We start from the raw sequence: 26,679 nt of genomic DNA on the forward strand, positions 1-26,679 counted from the left end.
ATTGGTATTTGCCACTACATATGGTTGGCATGGTGGGGACAGGGGTTGTCAGAGGGCCTGAGCTCTAACCTGGCTCTGGCACATAGAAGCTATGTGACCTTGAAGAAGCTAGTTGGCTTTTCTTCAGTTTCATCACCTACAAGAAAGGGATGATAATAGAACCTACATTGTGGAGGTAACATGAAAAGGGAGGGTTATGAAGTATGTAAAATGCTAAGTATACGTGGAAGCTGATAATGTTTGTGCTGTTACTGATATTAACCACCATGACTGGTGCTGCTGCCTGTTGCGTGATGAATGTTCCAACAGAGGAAGGAGCAGGCTCAAAGGCCCTGAGATAAAAAGATCTTGGTGTGCTGGTGGGAAAAAGTACCCAGAGTGACTGGAGTGGTGGGAGAGAACAGGGCTGCTGCTGTGTACCACTACGGGTACACTGTCCATACTGATGTCTGGGTAGGTGGTGCCCACTGGGATTATGTAGTGGTCCTGTGAGGGGGGCTTGTGCGGCACAAGATGAGGTCAGAGAGGGAGGAAGGGTCCTCCCCACATCCAGCAGCCTGTGAAGGAACAAGAGCTTGCCTCCCGGCCCATGTACTTAAACCATAAGTGGGACCCAGTGGCCAGAGAGATGGGTATTTTGTTGTATTTCACAACTAGGCTATTTGGACAGAGCTGTAGTAATAGAATAAAAAGTCACCAGACCCTGGTTGCCCACACTTTGTTAGGCTCATGCTTGGCTACTTGAGCCATGACTTCCCTGTCCTGAGCCTCCCTTTTCTCTGGCATTAGTTGCTGGGAGCCATCACTATTATAAAGAACGAAGTTGAGAGGCTTCTGTCCCTTCCTGCCTCTTCCCTCACCCCTGCCACACTTACTGTAACTGTTCGCATCACGTTGACCTCCACTTCCTTCAACATGCCAGGTACATCCTAATTTTAAGGACTGCTAGTCATCCACAGCTTCAGTGACCCTCCTGAGAAACCACCCCAGGATTTGCCATTTATTTCTCTCCCATAGTTTCTAGGTGCTCTGGGTTGGGTTCAGACATGCCATATGTTTGCTTGAACGTGCTGGAGCATGTTCTCACAGCAGATCGTAAGAGCCCAAGGAGCCAAGCCAGACTGTTAAGACCTTTCTGCTCTTGTTGGATTGCCTCTGTGCCCCTGAAGCTATGGCAAGTCACATGGCCAAACCTGGCATTGTGGGTAGGGAAGGGCAAATCTGCTCCTCCCATAGAGCCACAGTGCAGGGTTTGGCTGCGTTAAAGCAGAGTGAGATAGGACTGATACTCCCCTTTGCAATGGGGGCCTTAGGAAGAGCAGTACTGCCTAGCAATGTCTGTGGCTCACTCTTATCCTTCAAACTTCACCTTAGAAAGGTCTGACGTAAACCCTTAGTAAAAATAGTATTACCCACCCCCCTCCAAGCTCCATTTCTGTCACCATGCTGTATTTATTTCATCCATAGCAATTAACACAATGTTATAACATCTTGTTTGTAGTTTATCTCCCTAACTAAAGTATGAACTCCACAGGGACAGAAATCTTGTTTTTCTGTACTGTCCTATCCAAGATGTAGAGTGAGTGAGTGAGTGAGTGAATGAATTGCATTTCATGCCAGCGCATCAAGTGCAGACTAGTTTGCATTTAAGGTCTTCAATTTCGTGTGTTTCAGTTTGTGAAGTCCATTTTGAAAACACCAAGGTGCCTGTTGGAAATGTTCTAGGAGAAGTTGGAGGTGGGCTTAAGGTGAGTTGCCAGCAGCAGCCTCTGTGACTGCTGTGCAGTTTCATCGTGCAGTTTTGTTGGCACCAGCTTTCTGCCTCGTCCCTGCTGGTAGCACACCAGTTTCTGCTGGCCAAGTGACCCTGTGTGGTTCTCCATTGAGAAGTCAGCAAAGTGGAAAGTGGAAAAATTGGCTCCCAGGTGAGGGAGTGTGTGGTTAGAACTAGGTCTCTTCATTTATCTGTGAGCATTGTTTGCCTTGAGTAGGGATAGTATCCCTCTCTTCTGCAAGCGTAAGAAAGCAGGCCAGCAGGCACTGGAGAAGCATAGGTTCTTTTAAGTGCACAACCATGGATCCTGAGTCCCTAAGTTTGTTTGTTTTTTTGTAAGATTTATTGTATTTTTATTGACAAATAATTCATGTAACACAAAATTTACCACTTTCCATTGTGCACGTTGGTTGTTTTTAGTGTATTTGCTATGTTGTGCAACCATCACCAAGGTCTAATTCCAGAACATTTCCATCCCCCACACAAAAATATGCCATTCCTCTCATTTGCCCTTTGCCCCATCCCTTGGCAATCATTATTTGTATTTCTGTTTTGAATCTGCCTATTTTGAACATTTCATGTAGATGAAATCTATATGTGAGCTTTTGTGTTTGGCCTCTTTCACTGGCATGTTTTCAAAGTTTATCCAAATTGTAGCCTTTTTCATTGTTTTTAAAGGCTGAATAATATTCCGACCATGTTTTCTTTATTCATTTATAATGTCAGCTGATAGACATTTGTGTTGTTTCTACCACTTGGCCATTATCAGTAATGCTGATTTGAACATTCTTATACAAGTTTTTATGTGAACAATCTGTTTTCAGTTCTGTTGGGTATTTACCTAGAGGTAAAATTTCTGGGTCATGTGGTGACTGCATGTATAACTTTTTGAGGAACTGCCCAGCTGAACTGCCAGGCTGTTTTCTACCATGTCTGTACCACTTTACATTCCCATCATCAGCATAAGAGGGTTCTAATTTCTCCACATCTTCATTGACACTTGTTATTGTCCATTATAAAAATTATAGTCAACTTAGTGTGTGTGAAGTGGTATCTCATTGTGGTTTGATTTGCATTTCTCTAATGACTAATATCTTTTCATGTGTTTATTTGCCATTTGTATATCTTTGGAATATTGTCTTTTCAAATCGTTTGCTCATTTTCAAGTTGGGCTCTTCGTCTTTTTTTGTTGCCCTGTCCTAATGTGCTGGGTCACCTAGGTAAGTATCTTTACTCTGGTGTGTCCATTCTCCCTTTTGGCTGTGAAACAGGGAACAAAGTGATACCTGCCTTCCTCCCGTCCTGGGTGTCTTTGAGAATCAGATACGTGCTGTCAGCCAGTGCTCTTGTGAAGAGGCTGTTCAGTGAACCCTAGCCCGTGTGGGTCAGTTGGTTGGAGTGTCATTCTGTAAACCAAAAGGTTGTAGGTTTGATTCTTGGTCAGAGCACATGTCAGGGTTGCAGGTTTGGTACCCTGGTTAGGGCACAGATGAGAGCAGATTTATGTTTCTCTCTTTCTCTGTCTCCTTCCCTTCCCTTTTCTCTAAAGTCAATAAGCATGTCCTTGGGTGAGGTTTTTTTTTTAAAAAAGAGTCTGCTCAGTGAATTTGGAAAAAAGGGTTGTAGAAGTGGAAGGACAAATAAGGGAGCAGCAGTCTTTGTGGAGTGCTAGGCTTGTTTGTGATTCAGGTAACCCAGAAGATACACACATTGGAGAATATAGAGAAGGAGAAAAAAAAATGAAACCCACTGAAACCTGTCCCCAAGAGAGTTGACATTCATTGTTCACAATTTTGGTACTTGCTTTTGTCAACATAAGAAACATTCAGACTTACAGAGAATTCTTGTGAGTTTATTTGAGCCAAATTGACGACAATTGCCAGGAAGCAAAACCTCAGCGAGTTGAGATAATGTGGGAGTTTTGCACCTTATTTTATACCTTAAAATCAAAAGAGGAGGCTAAATGGGTTCCATAAAATCTATTAGTGATAGATTAGGGAAGCAGGGAGAAGCAAAGCAAGGAAAACTCTGGGGTTGGATAAAAAGTAAAATGGTAGACACATTTTTTACAGAGGTGGGTACAGGATAGTTAACAGTCTACAATTAAAATGGTAACAATAACAATGAGGGGGTCCGTGGTTTCCCTCTGATGTGGTGCCTGTGCTTTGAGGGTTCTGGAAAAAGGAAATTTGATATTCCAGAGATATGTTATCACAGATTCAAAAGAGGACAGGCTCAGTTGCGGTAAAGATTGACCGTTGTTTGAGTAAAAATACTGGCCTAGGACAGGACTTCCTCCCATAAATGGCTTTTTGTTAGAAAGTTTTAATTTTCAGGCCTTCCCATGTGGTTACTTTCAGTCTCTTGAGTTTGTAAAGCTGCCACGCAGGCCTCCACTGAGCTTGTCATGTTTCAGATGTGACCACTTTTCTTCCATGTCATTCTAGATCTTTATAAAGACAATTTATCAAAAATATTTGGTGTGTGCATGTAATATAGCTTGCATTTTTTCATTTATCAGTATATCCTAATATAAACCAAAATTATTTTTAGACTGTAATAAAGAACTGAAAACATTTATTTGAACAAAAGGAACTGCAGTTCTGGAGATGGTTTCAGGTGGCTAAATTGTGTGCACAGAGACAAAGGGGATGTTAGAAATGCGAGAGAAATAGAGATGAAAGGAACCAGATGATCTGATCAAGTGCCTTTATTTGATGCTGTGCTTATAGGCAGGCTGAGTCTGGACTGACTGCAGCCCCAGTGGGGAGGCAGGAATGGGGTTTTTAAAAGAAAATACATGGGACTTGTGGGAGGATAGATAGGGAAGGGCTTCTTGTTCTTCTGGGCAGGTGCCTCAGGGTTTCAAGATGTGAGCTTGGACAATGGGTTAATTAAAGGGCCGGGCTGTTCCCAGGTACGGGAGGGTCAGCCTGACTGTCAGCCATTATGGCTGGCGCCAGATGTCTATTGTGTGTGGTGGAAGAGAGTTTTGATTAAGCTGTGGGCTACCAAGTGAGTTGGGATAACTGAGTCATGGGCAGGCCAGCAGGTTTGGAAAACTGGCCTGACCCTTTCAGGAGAGGCCACCTCTTATAGCAAATGTTCTCACCCAAGTTCTCAGTTAGGTCTGTTTTATATAAATGAGATATCCAAGTTGTGCCATTCTGATTAGATGGGACAGTTCTCAGTCACTTGGTAGAAATATGAAACCAGGGTTTCCGTGCAGTGTTTGACCAGCTTGCATAAACAGTTGGGACAGAGTGCAGGAAGCCATGAGTTCAGTCTGAGGTTCTTCCCAATATAAAAAGTATGTGAGGAGCCCCTGTCAACAAATGTCAGCTAGGCTTTTATTATTTATAAAGCTTGGGCCCTGAGTTGGGCATGGGGATTCCATCTCAGCAGATAAATTCCTTCTTGGAGCTCATATTAAATGAATCTTTCTACTTAAGGTCCACATAATAATCATTATGCTATTAAATGTATGTTGCTATAAGTTTTTAATATTCCATAGCATTTCTTCGTGTTGTGATGCCAAATTTAATTTTACCAGGTTCTCAGATTTGGGAATTTAACATTGTTTTCACTTCTTTTTTACTTACCACCATATATTGCATGACATATATCCCTGTATATACCTTTATACACTTGCTTAACTATTTTGTGAGTTTAAACACCACTAGTGAAGCCACTGCGTCAGAAGATGTGAATGTTTTTAAGTTCTTGATCCATGTTGCCCAGTTGCCGGCTGCACAGTTGGACCAATGTCTGTCCTCCAACACTGTTGAGGATGCTGCTGTCCCTAATACTTCCCAACACTGCATTAAATTTTCCCCCATTGTTTTAGGTGAAAAATGATTGTTATTTTAATATGCAAGAAAAGTAGATTTTTAAAGCCCTTTTTTTTAAATTAGTGGGATTGCTTGAGAGTTAGCTTAAATACTAAAAAATGTGATACATTTGAGTGATTCCAGAGGTCACAGAATGATCAAATGCCAGGTGAAAATTAAGTGGCTGATGTGAGGTAAAAGTAAGAACTTCTTTCTCTGGTGTAGTCAGGTTATGTCAATGGCCAGACTCCTTAGGGCATAGAGGCAGTTAAATAACAGGGGCTGTTGAAGCTTGCATCTGGGAAAATTGAGATCTAGACTGTAGTTGTGGAAATTATAAAAGGAAACTATTTTGCAGTAGAGAGGTGATAAAGCATGCAAGTGCAGAGTCACAGGAGGAGAGGATGAAGTAGAAAGATCAGCCCTTGAGCTCTTGGGCCCCTTTTCAAATATGGCTAAACTCATCAGGTGTTTGATGACAGGGAGTGAGACCTAGTGTCAAATCCTTTTCTCCTTTTGTTTTTGTTTGTTGTTTTAAGTGAAATTAAGAATAATGTAAAAAGGGGCCATGAAGTGAATTTTGTTTATAAAACTATGAGGTGGCTTTTAAAAGCCCATTTAGGAAGAGAGAAAAGGGAATACAGTTGGGAGAATTTAGTTCCTCTTCATGTTCTGGTCAGTGTCTTCCCATGTCCTGAATGAGACACATGAAACCTGAAATTAGAGATTAGAGGGCCCTTGGGAAAGTGATGTGACTTAACCAAGCCCCCTCACACATTCAGTGCTGGGGCTGGGCCTGACCCTTAGGGTTTGTCTTCCTTATTTCCCAACTGCCTTTGACTGAGTGGTTTAAAACCAACACTTGCCCTTCCTGGTAGCTGGAGCAGTTGTTTCCAATCTCTCTAGGCCCACAGGATCTGTTTAGAAGGATTCTCCCATTAGGTTTTTTAACAAGTAATTATAAATGCAAATACATTAGCATTTTGATTAATGTAAGTCACACATAGTCAAGCAATCTGTAAAAAGTAGTACTGCATTTGCAGTTGAGCTTTTAGGAAAATTATAGAGTTCAAAAACACCTTTCTTCCCCCAGACCCCAGCCTTGCCTTTGGGCATCATGGGATTGGGCAGAGGCTTGACAGATCACAACTGTCCTTTAGGAGGCTTGTGCCGGTGGCCACTTGTTGATGCTGGACCTGGAATGCCCTTTCACCCTGGGATGGCTGGGTAGACCCAGCTCAGGAATCTCCTTGGCTGGGAACCTTTGCTAGCCAACATCCCTCTCCCCACACTAAAAGAAACATACACTCACCCTTTCCGACTGGACTTGTGTACCTGCTCTTTATTCTACCATTATACCGCTGACCACTTGTTGCCTAGTCAGCTGTTTTCCTCTCTGCCCCTGGTCTGTAAGGGGATGCCTCCATGAATCTAGATAGTCTAGTACTTAGGAGGCAGTGTGTGTACACAAATGTGTGCCTGTCCCTCTTCCCCAGCTGCTCACCATCTGCATTAGGTAGGAAGTTAACACTGGAAAAGAGGAGAGAAGCTGACAACGCTCCTCAAGAAGTATGCAGTTATTTTTTTTAAATATATTTATTGATTATGCTATTACAGTTGTCCCATTCCGCCCCCACTCCACTCCATCCTGCCCACTCCCTCCCTCCCACATTCCCCCCCCTATAGTTCATGTCCATGGGTCATACTTATAAGTTCTTTGGCTCCTACATTTCCTACAGTATTCTTACCCTCCCCCTGTCTATTTTCCACCTATCATCTATGCTACTTATTCTCTGTACCTTTCCCCCCCTCTCCCCTCCCAATCCCCTGTTGACAACCCTCCATGTGATCTCCATCTCTATGGTTCTGTTCCTGTTCTAGTTGTTTGCCTAGTTTGCTCTTGTTTTTGTTTTAGGTGTGGTTGTTAATAACTGTGAGTTTGCTGTCACCTTTACTGTTCCTATTTTTGATCTTCTTTTTCTTAGGTAACTCCCTTTAACATTTCATATAATAAGGGCTTGGTGATGATGAACTTCTTTAACTTGACCTTATCTGAGAAGCACTTTATCTGCCCTTCCATTCTAAATGATAGCTTTGCTGGATACAGTAATCTTGGATGTAGGTCCTTGCCTTTCATGACTTGGAATACTTCTTGCCAGCCCCTTCTTCCCTGTAAGGTCTCTTTTGAGAAATCAGCTGACAGTCTTATGGGAAGACCTTTGTAGGTAACTGTCTGCTTTTCTCTTGCTACTTCTAAGATTCTCTCCTTCTGTTTCATCTTAGGTAATGTAATTATGATGTGCCTTGGTGTGTTCCTCCTTGGGTTCAGCTTCTTTGGGATTCTCTGAGCTTCCTGGACTTGCTGGAAGTCTATTTCCTTTGCCAGACTGGGGAAGTTCTCCTTCATTATTTGTTCAAATAAGTTTTCATCTTCTTGCTCTTCCTCTTCTCCTTCCAGTACCCCTATAATTCGGATGTTGGAACGTTTAAAGATGTCCTGGAGGTTCCTAAAGCCTCTCCTCATTTTTTTGAATTCTTGTTTCTTCATTCTTTTCTGGTTGGGTGTTTCTTTCTTCCTTCTGGTCCACACTGTTGATTTGAGTCCCAGTTTCCTTCGCATCACTATTGGTTCCCTGTACATTTTCCTTTGTTTCTCTTAGCATAGGCTTCATTTTTTCATCTGGTGTTTGAACAGAGTCAACCAATTCTGTGAGCATCTTGATAACCAGTGTTTTGAACTGTGCATCCAATAGGTTGTCTATCTCTTCCTCACTTAGTTGTATTTTTTCTGGAGCTTTGAAGTGTTCTGTCATTTGGGCCATTTTTTTTTTCTTGGTGCATCTGTTACTTAAAGGGGCAGAGCCTTAGGCATTACCCCGGGGTTGGGGTAATGCTGGTCGCTGTGCAGTGATGCTGATTTGTGACGCTGTATTTGGGGCAGGGGCTGAGAGGGAGTAATGGCACCAGCTTCACTCTCCTCGGGATTTCAATCTTTCACTCCGATACCCAGAATCAAACTGGGCCCCTCTGGTGCTGGTTCCCGAGTGGGTGGGTGGGTGGGCCTGTGCACACCCTAGGCCCCTGTGGGTCTCTCCAACGACCTCTCCTGTGAGGCTGGGAGTCTCTCCTGCTGCTGCCCCAACCCCCACGGGTGTTTTCAATCAGAGGTTTGAGGCTTTATTTCCCTGAGCTGGAGCCCTGGGTTGTGCGGTCTGCTTCACTCCCCGCCGTTCGCCCGGTTTATCTGTGCATGAACGTGGGGCCGCAGGGTGCTACCCACTGCTCTGCCTGCCCCGTTCTCCGCCACTCTGAGTCCAGCCCTCTCAGCTTATCTGTGCACGAATGTGGGGCCGCAGGGTCTGCTAGTGCTCGGACTGCCTGCGCCGTTTGTCCCACACTCCGCCAGTCTCAGTCCCGCCACAGCCAGGGGAGTCCTCTTCACCCCGGTGCCCGTCTCTGCCCCTCCTACCGGTCTGGATGAATGTTTATTTTTTATTTCCTTGGTGTCGGACCCCCTTACCGTTGGATTCTCTGTCAGTTCTGGTTGTGCGAGGAGGCGCAGTGTGTCTACCTACGCCACCATCTTGGTTCCTCAGTGTGCAGTTATTGTAGGAATTCAGTGGAGGAGAAGCATGTTATGTCAGTGGAGAGAGCATGGGTCTGTGTGTCAGACAAGATGCTTGCTGTGTGATCTTGGGAGAATCCTCTCTCCAGTCTGAACCTCAGGTTCTTTATCTGTAAAATGAGGATCCTGATACTGAAGCATTGCTTGGAAAGTCTAAATAGCTTGCAGCACGTACCCAATGAATTTTAGTGACTAAGAAAAATGGTCTGTTCTTTTGGAATGAGGTTGTCCAATTACTTTTTGAGGGGGTGACTCCAAGGATGTTTATGAGAGCCATAACAAGGATGGAGTGACCTTGTTTTGAAGTGTTGGGAGTATGCTCTCTCTCTGCTCAGTGGGGTTTGGCAGGATGACTAACTTGGCCCATATGCCCAAGAGACTTGTCTCTTTTTTTCAAACTTGCTGGTACTGCTGTGGTTGTCACCTCTGGTCCTCCAGGGTCCTTAGGCTTTTCTGAGCACAATGTGGGTAAGCAGGACTCTGAAGGAATAGAATCCACAGTGAGCCTCCTGTGCTTTCTCTGCAGGTGGCCATGGACATCCTCAACAGTGGGCGATTCAGCATGGGCAGTTCGGTGGCCGGGATGCTCAAGAAATTGATCGGTAGGTAAGTCAGGTACAGGAACCCTTTGCAGCACAGCCTTGTCCCTGCTGCCTCTACTCCAGCCTCAAGGCTTTTCCATGTCCTCAGGGCAAGTTGGTGCTGAGCCAGGCCACCTGGAAAAATGGTCCTACTCAAGTTTAGGACCTGGGTTTTTGTTTAGACCAGAGAATATACTTGGTCTGTCCCCAAAGGGTGTTCATGTTTCAATATTCCTCTGTTTTACCTAAGTGGGGAGGAGGAGTGGACGTTCTGTTAGAGATGGAGAGAGGTTGCTGCTCTGACCACTAAAAGCAGAGCCACTTAGTGCACATCCTAGTGTGAGCCAGACACTCATAAACATTAGCACTGATTTTCACAAGATCCCCATTTGTAGGTGACTTTTCACAGTGGGTGAGGAATGGTAGCAGGTTTGGAACTCAGATCTCTTAGCCTCTTAATTTTCCCTTTGTTTTTTTCTGTTAGGATATTTGAAATGTGGATTTTCCTTTGACAGTGAACTTAAAGCCACTCTATAGGGTGTGTTGGGCATAGAACATCATTGCTACGCTAACTTTGTGGAAGTGACTGAGGGATATGCAGGGGACCCTAGGGGTTACTGGGAGTACTTATGAAGTTCAGGGCAAGATGAGGACAAGGCTTTGTTTTGGGTTCTTACCTCCATTTTATAGATGAAGAGACTGATGCTCAGAGAGGGTAAGTTTTGCCTGAGGCCATGTACCTGGCTCTCAAAGCTGACCTTGTCATTCTCCAAACTCAGGGCTACTCTCACTCTGCCAAGCTGCTCCCAAGGCCCCGAAGCCCTCTGGACTTCTTCCCCATCTGAAAATTCCTCAGTACAAGAGCTTTGCAGGGACATTTATGGTCAGCCTCTCCCCAAAGGATGTAGAGCCTCTGATGAGATCCTCAGTCCCAGGAATGTGTGAATGTGAGTGCCTGTTTACCTTACAGGCCCACCATGCGGAGCAGTTTGTGATTGGATCATACCTAGGAAAGTGTTTGGGAAAAAAAAAAAAAAAGAAAGTGTTTGGAGAACACTTGAGTGTAGGGAGCAGGGTGTTGCTGACTGGGTAAGATACTGCTGTATTCAGTTAGGTGACTTCCAAGCTGGGCTGATGACTCAGTAAATGTTTACAACTATATACTTTGAAGCCATAGGCTCAAGTTTTCAAAAGACCACCTTGCTTTGGTGATGAACAGCTGTGACAGGTGTGAACCAGACGCTTCTTCTGTCTAGGGTGTTTCTGGGGGCCCAACTTCACTGTAGGTGCCTTCTATCTGAATCTCATGTAATCTTCAAAACAACTCTGTGAGGTTGGTGGTATTGTTCAGGGAAGTAAAGTTGTTTGGCCTGGGTGACCAACTGGTAAGGAAAAAGTGCCAGATTCAAACCTGTGTCTGACTTCAAGCACTGCTTGCACATCTGTCCACTGCTGTAGACACCACTAGGAGGGGATAGTCCCTCCTCCAACCTGGATTCACTAGGAAGCAGGGGCTCTACCTTTGAAGGTACTTGGTCTCAGCAGACCTGTTTCACATAGTTCCTGCATGAGTGTTTGAAAGGTAATGGTGATAGCCTTAGGAAATCATCTTAGGAAAACCAGAAAATTATTCTTTTTAGAAACTCTGTTCTTTTTCAGAAATGACTGCTGAATATGTCTGCACAAGGAAACAATTCAACAGGAACCTCAGTGAATTTGGATTAATTCAGGTAGTGACGGTTGTACATTACTACATCTGTTGGATTTCACTGTATAAGCATTATATGTGTGCTTTGGGTTTCTGTACTGATGATTCCTGTGCAGTTCCTGGGGAAGAAGAAAAGGCTTTATTTATTTGTTTGTTTGTTTGTTTATGTAAATTTGTTTTTTATTGTTGACTTATAGTTGTCCCGGCTTTCCCCATTGCTCACCCCCACCATCCCCACTCCACAGTCAATACCCCGACATTCCATGTCCATGAGTCCTCTATTCTTATTCCTTTGTTTGCCGCCCCCCTTCTGGTCAGTGGCCATTTGTTCTTCATTTCTAATTCTCTGGTTCTATTTGGCTTGCTTGTTTGTTTTATTGATTAGGTTCCACTGATCGGTAAGATCATAAGGTATTTCTCTTTCACTGCCTGGCTTATTTCACTTAGCATAATGCTCTCCAGTTCCATCCATACTGTCGCAAAGGGTAGGAGCTCCTTCTTTCTTTCTACTGTGTAGTATTCCATTGTGTAAATGTACCACAGTTTTTTGATGCACTCATTTACTGATGGGCACTTAGGCTGTTTCCAACGCTTGGCTATTGTAAATTGTGTTGCTATGAACATTGGGGTGCCTAGATTCTTTTGAATTGGTGACTCAGGATTCTTAGGGTATAGTCTCAGGAGTGGGATTGGTGGATCAAAAGGCAGATCCATCTTTAGTTTTCTGAGGAAATTGCATACTGTTTTCCACAGTGGCTGTATCAGTCTCCATTCCCACCAGCAGTATACTAGCATTCCCTTTTCTCCATAACCTTGCCAGCATTTTGTTGATTTATTAATGATGGCCATTCCTACCAGTATGAGGTAGTATCTCACTGTGGTTTTAATTTGTATCTCTCTGGTGGCTGGTGATGCTGAGCATGTTTTCATGTGTGTCTGGGACCTCTGTATGTCCTCCTTGGAGAAGTGTCCGTTCAGGTCCTTTGCCCATTTTTTAATTGGATTGCTTGTCTTCCTGGTGTGGAGTCATATGAGTTCTTTATATATTTCAGAGATCAAACCCTTGTCCAAGGGATCATTGGCAAATACATTTTCCCATACGGTTGGTTCTCTTTATGTTTTGTTGATGTTTTCTTTAGCTGTGCAAAAGCGTTTTATTTTGATGAGATCTGATTTATTTAGTCTTTCCTTTATGTCCCTTGCTCTAGGGAATGTATCAGTGAAAATATTGCTGCGTGGGATCTCTGAAATTTTCATGCCTATGTTTTCCTCCAGCACTTTTATGCTGTCTTGATTTATATTTAAGTCTTTTATCCATCTTGAGTTTATTTTTGTGAATGGTGTAAGTTGGTGATCTAGTTTCATTTTTTTGCATGTACTTGTCCATATGTCCCAACACCATTTGTTGAAGAGGCTATTTTTACTCCATTTATGTTCCTGCCTCCTTTGTCAAATATTAACTGACCATGTTGGCATAGATTTATTTCTAGATCTCTATTCTGTTCCATTGGTCTATGTATCTGTTCTTATGCCAGTACCAGGTTGTTTTGATTACAATGGCCTTGTGATATAGTTTGATACCAGGTGTTGTGATCCCTCCTACTTTATTCTTCTTCAGAATTGCTGCAGCTATTCAGGGTCTTTTATGGTTCCATATTAATTTTTGAAATATTTGTTGTATATCTGTGAAATATGTTATTGGTATTTTGATAGGGATTGTGTAGAATCTATTGATTGCTTTGGGTAGTATGGGCATTTTTATGATGTTAATTCTTCCAATCCATGAGCATGTTATATGCTTCTTTGTGTCTTCCTTAATTTCTTTCTGCGGTGTTGTGGTTTTCTGAGTACAGGCCTTTGACTTCCTTGGTTAAGTTTATTGCAAAGTATTATATTTTTCTTGTGACTATAGTAAATGTGATTTTTTCCTCCTAATTTCTGTTTCTGATATTTCATTGTTGGTATGCAAAAATGCCTTTGATTTCTGAATATTAACTTTGAATTTGGCTGTTTTGCCAAATTCACTTATTAGGTTGAGTAGTTTTTTGGTGGAGTCTATAGGGTTTTTGATGTACACTATCATGTCATCTGGAAACAATGACAGCTTTACTTCCTCCTTTCCAATTTGGATTTAACAAGGCTTTATTTATTTACTTATTATTTATTTATTTAAAATAGTATTCTTTTGATTTTTTAAAAAGATTTTATTTATATATTTTTAGACATAGGGGATGGAGTTAGGGAGGGAGAAAGAGAGGGATCGAAACATGAAGGCATGGTTGCCTTTCACACGCCCCCTACTGAGGACCTGGCCCACAACCCAGGCATGTGCCCTGACTGGGAATTGATCCAGTAACCCTTTGGTTCGCAGGCCAGCGCTCAGTCCACTGAGCCACACCAGCCAGGGCAACAAGGCTTTATTTAATGTGATAGCTTTTTGTGAATACTAGGGCTTGGTTTTCTTGTGCAGTGTGAGGCTTTGGACTTAATTATCTTTTCTGTTTGTTGGCAAATTTGGGTCTTAGCACATTTAAAATATTTCTTGGTTGTGTTTTTTTCTGACTACTGCAGGAGAAGTTTGCCTTGATGGCTCAGAAGACTTATGTAATGGAAAGTATGGCCTACCTCACTGCGGGGATGCTGGATCAACCAGGGTTTCCTGACTGCTCCATTGAGACTGCCATGGTAAAGGTAATTCCAGCACATCAGAGGGAAGTTGAGCAAAACTCCTTAGCTACAGCTGGTCATTGTCATCAAGGAAGGAAAAGGACTTGCCTGAGGTTACCCAGTGAGACCAAGACAATCAGGGCTCCTGCTTGGCTCGATCTCATCACAAAGCCCAGTTTTCCTTTGAGCCTACCACTTCATCGCCCGCCATTCTGCCCTTGTTCTGAGGTCCTCCTTTTGGAAGGGAGTCAGCACGACCTTGTGCTGACCCTTGCTCCCTGGTTCATGGCAGGTGTTCAGCTCAGAGGGTGCCTGGCAGTGCGTGAGTGAAGCCCTGCAGATCCTTGGAGACTCAGGCTACATGAGGGACTACCCCTATGAGCGCATGCTGCGTGACACCCGCATCCTGCTCATCTTTGAGGTGGGTTCCGTTCTGCCAGCTCCATCTTGCTCCACCATGGACCCCTGAGCCTCCTGGTTCTGGCTCTGCACTGGCTTGTGCATTCTCTCATTTAACCTTCCTTACAACACAGCCTAGACTCTGTTCTGCAGATGATAAGGAGGCTGAGACTGAGAGGCCAAGCAGCTCACCAAGGGTCCCACTCCCAAGGGCCCTTTCTGCTGAGCCTACCACCTCCTGGCAACCCACCAGAGGTCTTTGCCAAGTTGCTTCTGCCGGCTGTGGTGGGACAAGCAGAGATCTTCTCATAAGAGGCCTGTGATTGACCTTGAGTGCTCTCTCTGGGCCTGGGTATATTGAAGGTACTTAAGAGGATAATCTCTGAGGGCTTTCCTAGCCCAGCACTTCTCACACTTTAATTGCTTTTTGCTGTGAGTTCACAAGCCTAAACATGCTGAGAGGGACCTGGGCAGGGAATAAAGAGAGGGTGGGGCCAGAGACACCTCAGATACCATTCTACCTTTGGGATGCTAGTTGTCTTGATTGTGTGGACTGAACGAGCCAGGAGGAAACCAGAATACTAGGGAGTAAGGGACAGAGGTGTACCTCTCCTGAGGGACTGAGGTCTCATGAAACAAGTGCACTTGGCCCTTTAGGGACTTTGACCAGGCCTGGGGAGGGCTGTATGGGCCAAGGACAGGGAAATAGAACATGCTAGGAGGCCCAAACAGGACCTTACCTGCCAGCTATAGGTGAATGGAGAGAGAGTAAGCAAGTCTTATTGGAGAAGTAGCCAGTCCTGCTTGGTGGAACTAGGGCAGGTGATGGAGTAGGTGAGGAGAGGATGTAAGGGGAGACAAGTAGCCCCATTGTAGAGGACCTTGGATCTTACTTCGAGGACGGGACATTATGAAAAGTCATGGCTCTGCTTTCAATAGCTTCCGTAGTACAGGTGAGTGGACAATGGCGTGGTCTACCTAGTCACACATGCATGCATTGGGGCTAAGTCACACATGCAGTACACCAGGGCTAACTTCATGGGGCAGCTTTGACATCTCCACTGTTGACCACAGGGAACCAATGAGATTCTCCGGATGTACATTGCCCTGACAGGCCTGCAGCATGCTGGCCGCATCCTGACTGCAAGGATCAAGTAGGTGCCATCTCCACTCTCTTCTCCTCAGGTCCCACCTGGCAGAGCTGAAATCATTTACTGGCTGGCTGGAGAGAGGGAAAGGTGGGCAGGAGCCTTGGCCAGTGAGTGTTCGGCCTTGAAAGCCAGGCTCCAGAGCTTAGCCTTTACCTGAAGGTGATAGGAGGGGCCCACTGCTTAGAGAAGCTCTCAGTGCCCTGTCCTTACAGTCACTCCCCTGACAGTTCTTGTTTCCCATGCTGCAGGGAGCTGTGTTTTCAGAATCTGGGAATGAGAGGTGCCCCTTAAACAGATGCCAGGCTTCAAGGCCAATGCAGACCAATTTATTTTTCTCCCTCCCTTCTTCTCTGTCTCTTGCTCTCCTCAATCCCTATCCTGGGGCTAGGACAATTAGAAACCACTGCTGGAACCCATGAACAGGTTACTCAGAGCATTTTGCAGAGTACTTACAGCAAGAGAATGACCTGAAAGCTGGCTGTGACTTAGTTTTCTGTGGAGGAAGCACAAGTGTGGCTCTACCTCAGAGGAGACTGGCTGGTCTGTCTCATCCTGCAGCCAGGCATCCAGCAAGGCTGGGGGAAGGTCATATAGGGCCTGAATTAGCCTTTTATGGCTTTGCATAGTCAGGGAGAAGGAACGGGTGCCCTAGAGCTCCGGGATACCTATTGGTGGGGGTTTGTGTTGCTGGACAGTGGGAGGAACAGCAGGGCCTCAGGTCATGGGGCCATGGGCTTTCTGCAGTGAACTTAAACGGGGCAATGTGACCACTGTCTTGGATACTGTTGGCCGGCGGCTTCGGGACTCCTTGGGTCGAACCGTGGACTTGGGGCTGACAGGGAATCTTGGAGCTGTACACCCCAGTGTTGCGGTGAGTGAGCCCAGAGGGTATAGCCTGTTGTATATCTCCTCCCCAAGAGGTAAGTGACCAGGGGCGTTGGGATAGATCAGCTAGTCTGTGGGACAGCTGAAACCCCATCTCCACACTGTCATGATGGAGAACAGCCTGCTTGTTAGCCCTGGATCCCCTGCCATGCTCTGTGGCAGTGGGACAGGATGGGCACCATGGGGAAGAGGACTGCACTGAATCTTTTCCTCTGACCTACCAGGACAGTGCCAGAAAGCTCGAGGAGAACGTGTATTACTTTGGGCGTACTGTGGAGACGTTGCTGCTCCGCTTTGGCAAGGTATCGGTCCCCTGCCAGACCTGGGGTGGCAGGCTCTCCAACTTCGGGGTCAAGGAGATGGAGCCCGCATCTGTGAAATGTTTTACAAGTACCCACCTTTAGAACTAGGCCCAGGAAGAAATTCTGCTCACTTGGAGAAGGTGGGGTGGGGAGGTAGGGCTGTCTGTGGCTTGCCTGTCCCATGGACCACTCAGCTAGCTGGGAGAGCACCCTCTAGGTGAAGAGAGGCTCCCTGCATTTGGTGGAGGCAGCCTGGGCCTGAATCCCAGGACCTGATCTGTGAGGCTCTTGCTGCTGTTGGTGTATTATATCCCAGCCTCTGGTCTCAGCCAGGTTCCTGGGACCTAGTCTTGCCTTGACCCTTCCCCAAATCTAGACAGAGTGAATGGAAAACAGAAGGTAGCCATGAACCAACTTCTCACAATCCAAAGGGAAAGGCAACATTAGCAACTCTAACCAGAGGCATAAAGTGAGGCTTGGAGATGGGTAATGCTTTGCTCAGGGAGCGACTGTTGGAGGTGGGGGGAGTATCCCAGGTAATGAGCCTCTACCTTGGACATCTGTGTTCCCAGACCATTGTGGAAGAGCAGATGGTCTTGAAGCGTGTGGCCAACATCCTCATCAACCTGTATGGCATGACAGCTGTGCTGTCTCGGGCCAGCCGCTCAATGCGAGCAGGACTTCGGAACCATGACCATGAGGTGAGCGTGCCTGGCCCTGCCCTACTTAGCCCCCACACAGGCAGCTTCCCATTGACTTGGTCCTGCTGCACTTTATTGAGGCCTGTTGGTTGGGTTTTAGGGGTCATTGGGTGATATAGCCCAGTTGAAGAATCTCATGTGGGAGGGCCTGTGCAAGTCAAGGGCCTTGGCACCCCGTTGTGGTCCCAGAGAGGGTGAGTGAAGTGCAGGGTCCGTGCATTAGTTGACCTGGAGGCTGATGGGTTTGCCGAGTTGTGGCTGTGGCCTTTTGTGAGCACTGAAGCTCCTATGGGATGTGAGGGTTTCTGCTGCTCAGGACACAGAGCCACTCCCTTTCATTTTCCTCCCTGAAAGAAAAAGGTGGGTGAATGATGGGGTTTCAGACCTAGTGCCCTCACCCTGTCTGTCCTCCTCACCCTGCTGGAGGGGGTAGATGCAGTCACTGAGTGCCTGCTATGTATTTGGGATTTATGCGCCTTGATACACAGTAGCTGGTGGCCATAGGACTTGTGATGTCTTTCTTTCAGGCGAGGAAACAGACTCAGATGTTGAGTGATTTGCCCTTGGGACAGAGCTGGTTTGGCTTAGGGCTGGAATTAGAACCTAAAATAGTGTGACTCTTGAGCCAGGCCTCTTGACCCTAGCCGAACTGTCCAGTAGTACTATGAAGCCTTGAGGTCAGTCACCAGGGAGGGGTTGCCCTTTAACCCACAGAAGGTTCTCTCTGACCTTGTTTCTGGCAGATTCTGTTGGCCAACATCTTCTGCACAGAAGCTTATTCCCAGAATCTCTTCACCTTATCTCAGCTGGACAAGTGTGAGTAGGATTGTCTTGGGAGGGAGAGGGAAGAGAGGGTCTGATTCCAGGCAACTGTTGACAGTGAGCTTTTTCTGGACCCTGTCAGGCTTCCATGACCTGTTGGCTGCTCACAACTTCTGCCTTGAGTGAGGCCTGGGTAAGACCTTTGCTAATGAATTGAGAGCTCTGCCAGAGTCCCTGAGTGGGCCTTGCTGGCATCTGCCCAGGGAAGATTCACAAAAGAAGAAGGAGTTTCTCCTGCTTTTTTACCCCTGCACTGCAGTGGAAATGAAGCTACCCTACTTGCAGATGTCTCAGGCTGCTTCCCTAGACTGTGCAGGGATTTTGCTTGTGCTGCTCAGTCTTTTCAGTTTGTCTGGAATGCTCGTCCTCTTTCGTAGCCATATGGCCATATCTTAGAATATATAGCTTAAATTCTCCTCCTGACCCTACAGTCCTGCTGGCCTCCAAGGCTCCCCTGAAGAGACTAGCCCTGTTGCTAAGGATTGTGGAGAGGGGCACATAATTCTGTGTAGCTCCTGGCTCTGCTTGCTGGCCAGCACCCTCTACAGTGCTGACCTGACTGTTAATGTGCTATGGAGAGTGAGGAAGTAGTTTCCTCTGCAATAATAGGCTTGAATCACAAAGGGGTCTTTTATTGAGCAAGTTCCTTCTCCCACAAGATCTGGAGTTTTTAGGGATTAATAGGATGAGCTCTTTGTTATTTCAAATGAAGCTTTTCTAGCTCGGAATCACTTCCTAGGCGTTTGGAGAAGTGGTGCAGTCACTCCCAGGCTGACTACTGGAAAAAATGCCCCAGCAATATTTCTGTTGTCACAGTGCAGAAAAATCACCTAGTGTTTCTTTTCTCCTCCCAGATTCTCCAGAAAATCTAGATGAACAGATCAAGAAAGTGTCCCAGCAGATCCTAGAGAGACGAGCATACATCTGTGCCCATCCTCTGGACCATACATCCTGAGGGACGGTGTTCTCTGCTGCTGCCATCCCCCGGCCACAAGACATTGCTGGACAGCTCTCACTTTTTCCAGAAGGTGTAGAACCTGGAATTATTTCAAGTTGAACTATTTCTTCCCAGTCTTCATCTGAAGGTCTTTCTCCTGGCCTGAGGGAGCCTCTTCCAGACCTAACCTCTGGGTATTGCTGCCTGACATGATCCCAGCTTCTAAACAGAGACGGAGAGAGAGAGAATGGAGTTTCTGAGGCTTGGGATTGGAGGATGTGCTATTAGTTTAGGAAACCTCACAATGGAAACTGGGGCTTGTGCTGCTGCCTCTGTGGCAGGAGCCTGTGGGGCCTTTTTCAGTCATGGATAGACATTTCTACTAGACTACACATTATCCAAGAAATAGTTTGAAAGCTGTGTGTGTGCGCCATTCATTGAAACTGGGGTCAAGATGCACTGAAAACATGTACCAGGAAACATGTAACAGAGGAGAATATAAAATGGCACAGTTTGTATTTACCTTTCTGGTCACGTTTGTCCTCAGAACTAGCCTTTAATGTAAGACAGCATGACCCTAAGAACCACTGTTTGGTGATGGCTTCCAGTCCCTTTTGTCCTCACCCTGCAAGAAGAAGGCCCTGAAAGCTGAGGAACAGGTGCCCACTGCAGAGCTATGGGGGTTATGAGCCCTATTTTTGATCTTTCTCAGGCGATGATGGGTGGAAAACAGCATTGCTTGTTACATGACAACATACGGTTTTTTCCACCTGGGCTTTTCTGCCTGTTTTCTTTGCAAGGATTGCCCTCTACTTTTTTTTTTTGCAGCGAGGGGGAAAAAGGTGTCTTTAGCTGGTACTAACAGGCCTTTGCATTTCTCCAGGTTTCCTTTTGTTACTTGCTGTATGTAATGGGTCCCAGCATGCTGGCAGGTTTCAAACTTTAGTCTAGTTTCTGGGTGGTTTGAGGTTCTCCCCTGCAAAAGCCCACTGTAGATGTTGCCTTGAGGTGGGAGGAGAAAGCCAGATTGCAGCTTATCTTTTTCCCAAGTATAAACTGTAATCTCCTGTGATGAGAGAAAAAGGCAAAGAGAAGATTGGGAATGCTGAGACCTGAACTGACTTAGTGGGGTTGGCCTGAACATTCTGCCAGGATTTTGGTAGCAGATTTTCAAAAGGTGAAAGTTTACAAATATTGCGATTTAGGAAATAACTTTTCAGTGAAACTCAAAAGTTCTGAAACATTGACAAGGAGGCATCTTGCAGAAAATGGAGAGTACATATTTTCTCACACTGTTGGAGAAAGGAGGTGCACAGAACTCCTTTGCAAGGGGAAGATTGGAAAGCATGCTGACCCCATCACCTTTGAGCAGCCTTTAGGAAAGGGGCTTCACTCTAGGCCTTGTGGCATAGAAGTCCCTTGTCAGCAACAGATTCTCTTTGTTCAGTTTAGTTCAAAAGGCTAGAATCGTCAGTTTAGGTCATCTTTTTCACTTGCCATTTCTGAGTTTTTATTTTTTCATTTTGCTATTCGTTTGTTGTTCTAGTTTTTTAATTTACTTTTGTTCAGTTACACTTGTCTGGCCTATTTCCCCATTGCTCACCCCTACACCCATACCCCACACTCCAGGTAAATACCCCTCACCCTGCATTATCCATGCCATTGAGTCCTCTATGCATGTTCCTATACTTACCCCTTCCCTTTCTTTCCCCAGTTCTCCCTCTCCCCTCTAGCCACTGTCTGTTTGTTCTTTATTTCCTGTCTCTAGTTCTGTTTTGCTCATTTGTTTATTTTGTTGATTAGGTTCCACTGATGGGTAAGATCATAAGGTATTTCTCTTTCACTGCCTGGCTTATTTCACTTAGCATAATGCTCTCCAGTTCCATCCATGCTGTTGCAAAGGGTAGGAGCTCCTTCTTTCTTTCTGCTGTGTAGTATTCCATTGTGTAAATGTACCACAGTTTTTTGATGCACTCATTTACTGATGGGCACTTAGGTTGCTTCTAGTACTTGGCTATTGTAAATTGTGCTGCTATGAACATTGGGGTGCCTAGATTCTTTTGAATTGGTGACTCAGTATTCTTAGGGTATAGTCCCAGGAGTGGGACTGGTGGATCAAAAGGCAGATCCATCTTTAGTTTTCTGAGGAAATTGCATACTGTTTTCCACAGTGGCTCTACCAGTGTGCATTCCCACCAACAGTGCACTAGGGTTCCCTTTTCTCCACATCCTCTCCAACACTTGTTTGTTCATTTGTTTATGATGGCCATTCTAACTGGTGTGAAGTGGTATCTCCTTGTGGTTTTAATTTTCATCTCTCTAATTTTCATACTCAGTAATGCTGAGTATCTTTTCATATGTCTCTGGGCCCTCTGTATGTCTTCCTTGGAGAAGTGTCTGTTCAAGTCCTTTGCCCATTTTTTAATTGGGTTGTTTGTCTTCCTGGAGTGGAGTTTTGTGAGTTCTTTATATATTTTGGAGCTCAGACCCTCTTGTGAGGTATCATTAGCAAATATGTTTTCCCATACTGTTGGTTCTCTTTTCATTTTAATGCTGTTCTCTTTAGCCATGCAGAAGCTCTTTAATTTGATGAGGTCCTATTTGTTCATTCTTTTCTTTCTGTCCCTTGCTTTAGGGGACATATCAGTGAAGATATTGCTGCGTGAAATGTCTGAGACATTCCTGCTGATGTTTTTGTCTAGGACTTTTATGGTGTTATGACTTATAGTTAAGTCTTTTATCCACCTTGAATTTATTTTTGTGTATGGCGTACGTTGCTGATCAAGTTTCATTTTTTTGCATGTAGCTGTCCAGCTCTCCCAACACCATTTGTTGAAGAGGCTATTTTTGCTCCATATTATGGTGCTGCCCTCTTTGTCAAATATTAAGGACCATAGAGACTTGGGTTTGTTCTGGGCTCTCTATTCTGTTCCATTGGTCTATGTGTCTGCTTTTATGCTAGTACCAGGCTGTTTTGATTACAGTGGCCTTGTAATATAGCTTGATATCACGTATTATGATCCCTCCTGCTTTATTTTTCTTTCTCAAATTGCTGCAGCTATTTGGGGTCATTTATAGTTCCATATAAATTTCTGAAATATTTGTCTATATCTGTGAAATATGCTGTTGGTACTTTAATAGGTATTGCATTGAATCTATGTATTGCTTTGGGTAGTATGGACATTTTGATGATGTTAATTCTTCTGATCCATGAACATGGTACATGCTTTCACTTGTTTGTGTCTTCCTTAATTTCATTCTTCAGTGTTGTATAGTTTTCTGAGTACAGGTCTTTTACCTCCTTGGTTAGGTTTATTCCTAGGTATTCTATTTTTCTTGTTGCTCTATCAAATGGTATATTTTATCCTGATTTGTGTTTCTGATATTTCATTATTTTTATTAAAAAATGCCTTTGATTTCTGGTTATTAACATTGTACCCCACTGTTTTTGCCAAATTCACTTATTAGGTCGAGCAGTTTTTTGGTGGAGTCTATGGGATTTTCTCTGTACAGTATCATGTTATTGCAAGGAGTGACAGTTTTGTTTCCTCTTTTCCAATTTGGAGGCCTTTTATTTCCCTTTCTTCTCAGATTGCTGTGGCTAGGACTTCCAATATTATGTTGAATACAAGTAGTGAAAGTGGACAACTTTGCCTTGTTCATGATCTTAGTGGGAAAGATTTTAGTTTTTGACTGTTGAGTGTGATGTTGGCTGTAGGTCTCTCATATATGGCCTTTATTATGTTGAGGAATGCTCCCTCTATTCCCCCGTTGCTGAGTGTTTTTATCATAAATGGGTGCTGTACCTTATCAGATGCTTTTTCCACATCTATTGACATGATCATGTGATTTTTGTCTTTGCTTTTGTTCATGTAATGTATTATGTTTATTGATTTGCGAATATTGTACCATCCTTGCATCTATGGGATGAATTCCACTTTTTAATATATTACTGGGTACGGTTGGCCAACATTTTGTTGAGGATTTTAGTGTCTGTGTGCATCAGCGATACTGGCCTGTAGTTTTCTTTCTTTGTTGTGTCTTTATCTGGTTTTGGGATTAGGACGATGCTGGCTTCATAAAAAGAGTTTGAGAGTCTTCCATGTTCTTGGATTTTTTTGGAATAGTCTGTGAAGGATAGAGGTTAGCTCTTCCTTAAGTGCCTTGTAGAATTGTCCTGGGAAGCTGTACGGTTCAAGGCTTTTTGTGTGCTGGGAATTTTTTGATGACTGCTTCAATTTCGTCAGCTGTTGTTGGTCAGTTCAGGCTCTCTGCTTCTTTATTGAGTTTTGGAAGGTTATATTTTTCTACAAATTTCTCCCGTTCACCTAGGTTTCGTATTTCTTGGCACATAGTTCTCTGTAGTAATTTCTTTTTTTATATATATATATTTTTTTATGTTTTTAATATATTTATTAATTATGCTATTACAGTTGTCCCATTTCCCCCCCCACTCCACTCCATCCTGCCCACCCCCTCCCTCCCACATTTCCCCCTATAGTTCATGTCCATGGGTCATACTTATAAGTTCTTTGGCTTCTACATTTCCTACACTACTTTTACCCTCCCCCTGTCTATTTTCCACCTATCACCTATGCTACTTATTCTCTGTACCTTTCCCCCTCCCACTCCCCTATTGACAACCCTCCATGTGATCTCCATCTCTATGGTTCTGTTCCTGTTCTAGTTGTTTGCCTAGTTTGCTCTTGTTTTTGTTTTAGGTGTGGTCGTTAATAACTGAGTTTGCTGTCATTTTTACTGTTCCTATTTTTGATCTTCTTTTTCTTAGATAAGCCGCTTTAACATTTCATAAAATAAGGGCTTGGTGATGATGAACTTCTTTAACTTGACCTTATCTGAGAAGCACTTTATCTTCCCTTCCATTCTAAATGATAGCTTTGCTGGATACAGTAATCTTGGATGTAGGTCCTTGCGTTTAATCTTGGGTAATGTAATTATGATGTGCCTTGGTGTGTTCCTCCTTGGGTCCAGCTTCTTGGGGACTCTCTGAGCTTCCTGGACTTCCCAGAAGTCTATTTCCTTTGCCATATTAGGGAAGTTCTCCTTCATTATTTGTTCAAATAAGTTTTCAATTTTTTGTTCTTCCTCTTCTCCTTCTGGCACCCCTATAATTCGGATTTTGGAACATTTCGAGATGTCCTGGAAGTTCCTAAGCCTCTCCTCATTTTTCCGAGTTCTTGTTTCTTCATTCTTTTCTGGTTGGGTGTTTCTTTCTTCCTTCTGTTCCACACCGTTGATTTGAGTCCCAGTTTCCTTCGCATCACTATTGGTTCCCTGTATATTTTCCTTTGTTTTTCTTAGCATAGGCTTCATTTTTTCATCTAGTTTTTGAACAGATTCAACCAATTCTGTGAGCATCTTGATAACCAGTGCTTTGAACTGTGCATCCAATAGGTTGGCTATCTCTTCCTCGCTTAGTTGTATTTTTTCTGGAGCTTTGAAGTGTTCTGTCATTTGAGCCATTTTTTTTTTTTTTGTCTTGGCCCATCTGTTACTTTAAGGGGCGGAGCCTTAGGTGTTCCCCAGGGCAGGGTAACCCTGGTCGCTGTGCTGTGAGGCTGTAGGTGGGGGAGGGGCTGAGAGGGAGCAATGGCGCCCGCCTCACTCTCCTCCGGATTTCAGTCTTTCACTTCGATACCCACAATCAAACTGGGCCCCTCTGGTGCTGGTTCCCCAATGGGTGGGCCTGTGCACACTCTAGGCCCCTGTGGGTCTCTCTAACGACCTCTCCCATGAAGCTGGGAGTGTCTGCTGCTGCTGCCCCAACCCCCACGGGTATTTTCAATCAGAGGTTTGAGGTTTTATTTCCTGGAGCTGGAGCCCTGGGTTGCGCAGTCTGCTTCACTCCCCGCTGTTCTCCCGGTTTATCTGTGTGCGAATGTGGGGCCCTGGGGTGCTACCCACTGCTCTGCCTGCCCCGCTGTCCGTCACTGTGAGTCCGGCCCTCTCCCTTTATCTGCGCAAATGTAGGGTTGCAAGGTCTGCTAGTGCTCGGACTGCCTGCCCCATTCGTCCCACACTCCGCTGGTCTCAGTCCTGCCACGGCAACGTGAGTCCTCTCCACCCCGGTGCCCATCTCCGCCCCTCCTACCAGTCTGGATGAATGTTTATTTTGTATTTCCTTGGTGTCGGACCCCCTTGCCGTTCGATTTTCTGTCAGTTCTGGTTGTGCGAGGAGGTGCAGTGTGTCTACCTACGCCGCCATCTTGGTTCTCTCCCAGTAATTTCTTACAATCCGTTTTATTTCTGTGGTGTCAGTTGTAATCTCTCCTCTTTCATTTTTGATTTTGTTTATTTGGGTCCTCTCTCTTCTTGATGAGTCTGCTTAAAGGCTTTTCGATTTTGTTTATCTTTTCAAAGAAGCAGCTCCTGGATTTATTGATCCTTATAATTGTGCTTTTACTCTTTATGTCATTTTATTCTGCTCTGATCTTGGTTATTTCCTTCCTTCTACGTGCTCTGGGCTGTCTTTGTTGTTGTTCTTCGAGTTCTTGCAGATGTAGGGTTAGGTTATTTATTGAAATGTTTCTATCTTTTTTAGGCAGATCTGTATCACTATGAACTTCCCTCTGAGGACTGTCTTTGCTGTGTCCCGTAAGTTTTAGGTTGTTGGGAGTTCATTTTCATTCGTTTCCAGAAACTTTTTGATTTCTTTTTGATCTCATTCTTGACCCATTCATTCACTGTTTAATATCATGCTATTCAGTCTCCATGAGTTAGAGTGTTTTTGAGTTTTTTCCTTGAGGTTGGTGTTTAGTTTCAGTCCCTCGTGGTCAGAGAAAAACGCTTGCTATGAAATCAATTTTCTTGAATTTGTTGAGGCTTGTTTTGTGTCCTGTCCAGTAGTCTATCTTTGAAAATGTTCCTTGTGCATTTGAAAAGAATGTGTATTTTTCTTCTTTGGGATGGAAGGTTCTATATATATATATCAGTTAAATTCATTTGATCTAGGACATTGTTAAATATCACAATATCTTTGTTGATATTTTGTTTGGAAGATCTATCCATTTTTGACAGTGGGGTATTGAAATCCCCTACTATAATTGTGTTGCTGTCAATACCTTTTTGAAGTCCTCCAAGATTTTTCTTAATGTATTTGGGTGCTCCCATGTTGGGTGCATATATATTTACAATGTTTATGTGTTCTTGATAGATTCTTCCCTTGAGTATTATGAAGTGATATTTTGGGTCTCATTTTATGTCCCTTTTTGAAGTCTATTTTCTCTGATGTGAGTATTGCTATCCTGGCTTTTTTTCCCCTGTCATTTGCTTGGAA

General features: G+C 44.4%; 1 protein-coding gene across 6 annotated transcripts in view; it reads left to right on the top strand.

Moving 5' to 3' along the window:
* Window positions 1–19,904, top strand: part of ACAD9 (acyl-CoA dehydrogenase family member 9) — an 88,051-nt gene extending 68,147 nt beyond the window's left edge. For 4 of the 6 annotated variants that reach the window (XM_024577892.4, XM_053918535.1, XM_053918534.2 and 1 more), the window contains 11 exons: window positions 1,675–1,748; window positions 9,756–9,831; window positions 11,470–11,540; window positions 14,090–14,209; window positions 14,478–14,606; window positions 15,659–15,738; window positions 16,480–16,606; window positions 16,845–16,922; window positions 17,495–17,623; window positions 18,367–18,439; window positions 19,300–19,904. In XM_024577892.4, coding sequence (XP_024433660.2) covers window positions 1,675–1,748; window positions 9,756–9,831; window positions 11,470–11,540; window positions 14,090–14,209; window positions 14,478–14,606; window positions 15,659–15,738; window positions 16,480–16,606; window positions 16,845–16,922; window positions 17,495–17,623; window positions 18,367–18,439; window positions 19,300–19,400 — 1,058 coding nt within the window. In that variant the 3' untranslated portion in view covers window positions 19,401–19,904. Of the gene's footprint in view, window positions 1–1,674; window positions 1,749–9,755; window positions 9,832–11,469; window positions 11,541–14,089; window positions 14,210–14,477; window positions 14,607–15,658; window positions 15,739–16,479; window positions 16,607–16,844; window positions 16,923–17,494; window positions 17,624–18,366; window positions 18,440–18,527; window positions 18,579–19,299 lie in introns of all 6 variants that reach the window. The other 2 variants (XM_053918533.2, XM_045185853.3) reach the window with 2 other exon arrangements.
* The last annotated feature ends 6,775 nt before the right edge of the window (window positions 19,905–26,679 follow it).

The sequence above is a fragment of the Desmodus rotundus genome, chromosome 2 (assembly GCF_022682495.2).
Source record: "Desmodus rotundus isolate HL8 chromosome 2, HLdesRot8A.1, whole genome shotgun sequence".
In the NCBI taxonomy this organism is placed as follows: domain Eukaryota; kingdom Metazoa; phylum Chordata; class Mammalia; order Chiroptera; family Phyllostomidae; genus Desmodus; species Desmodus rotundus.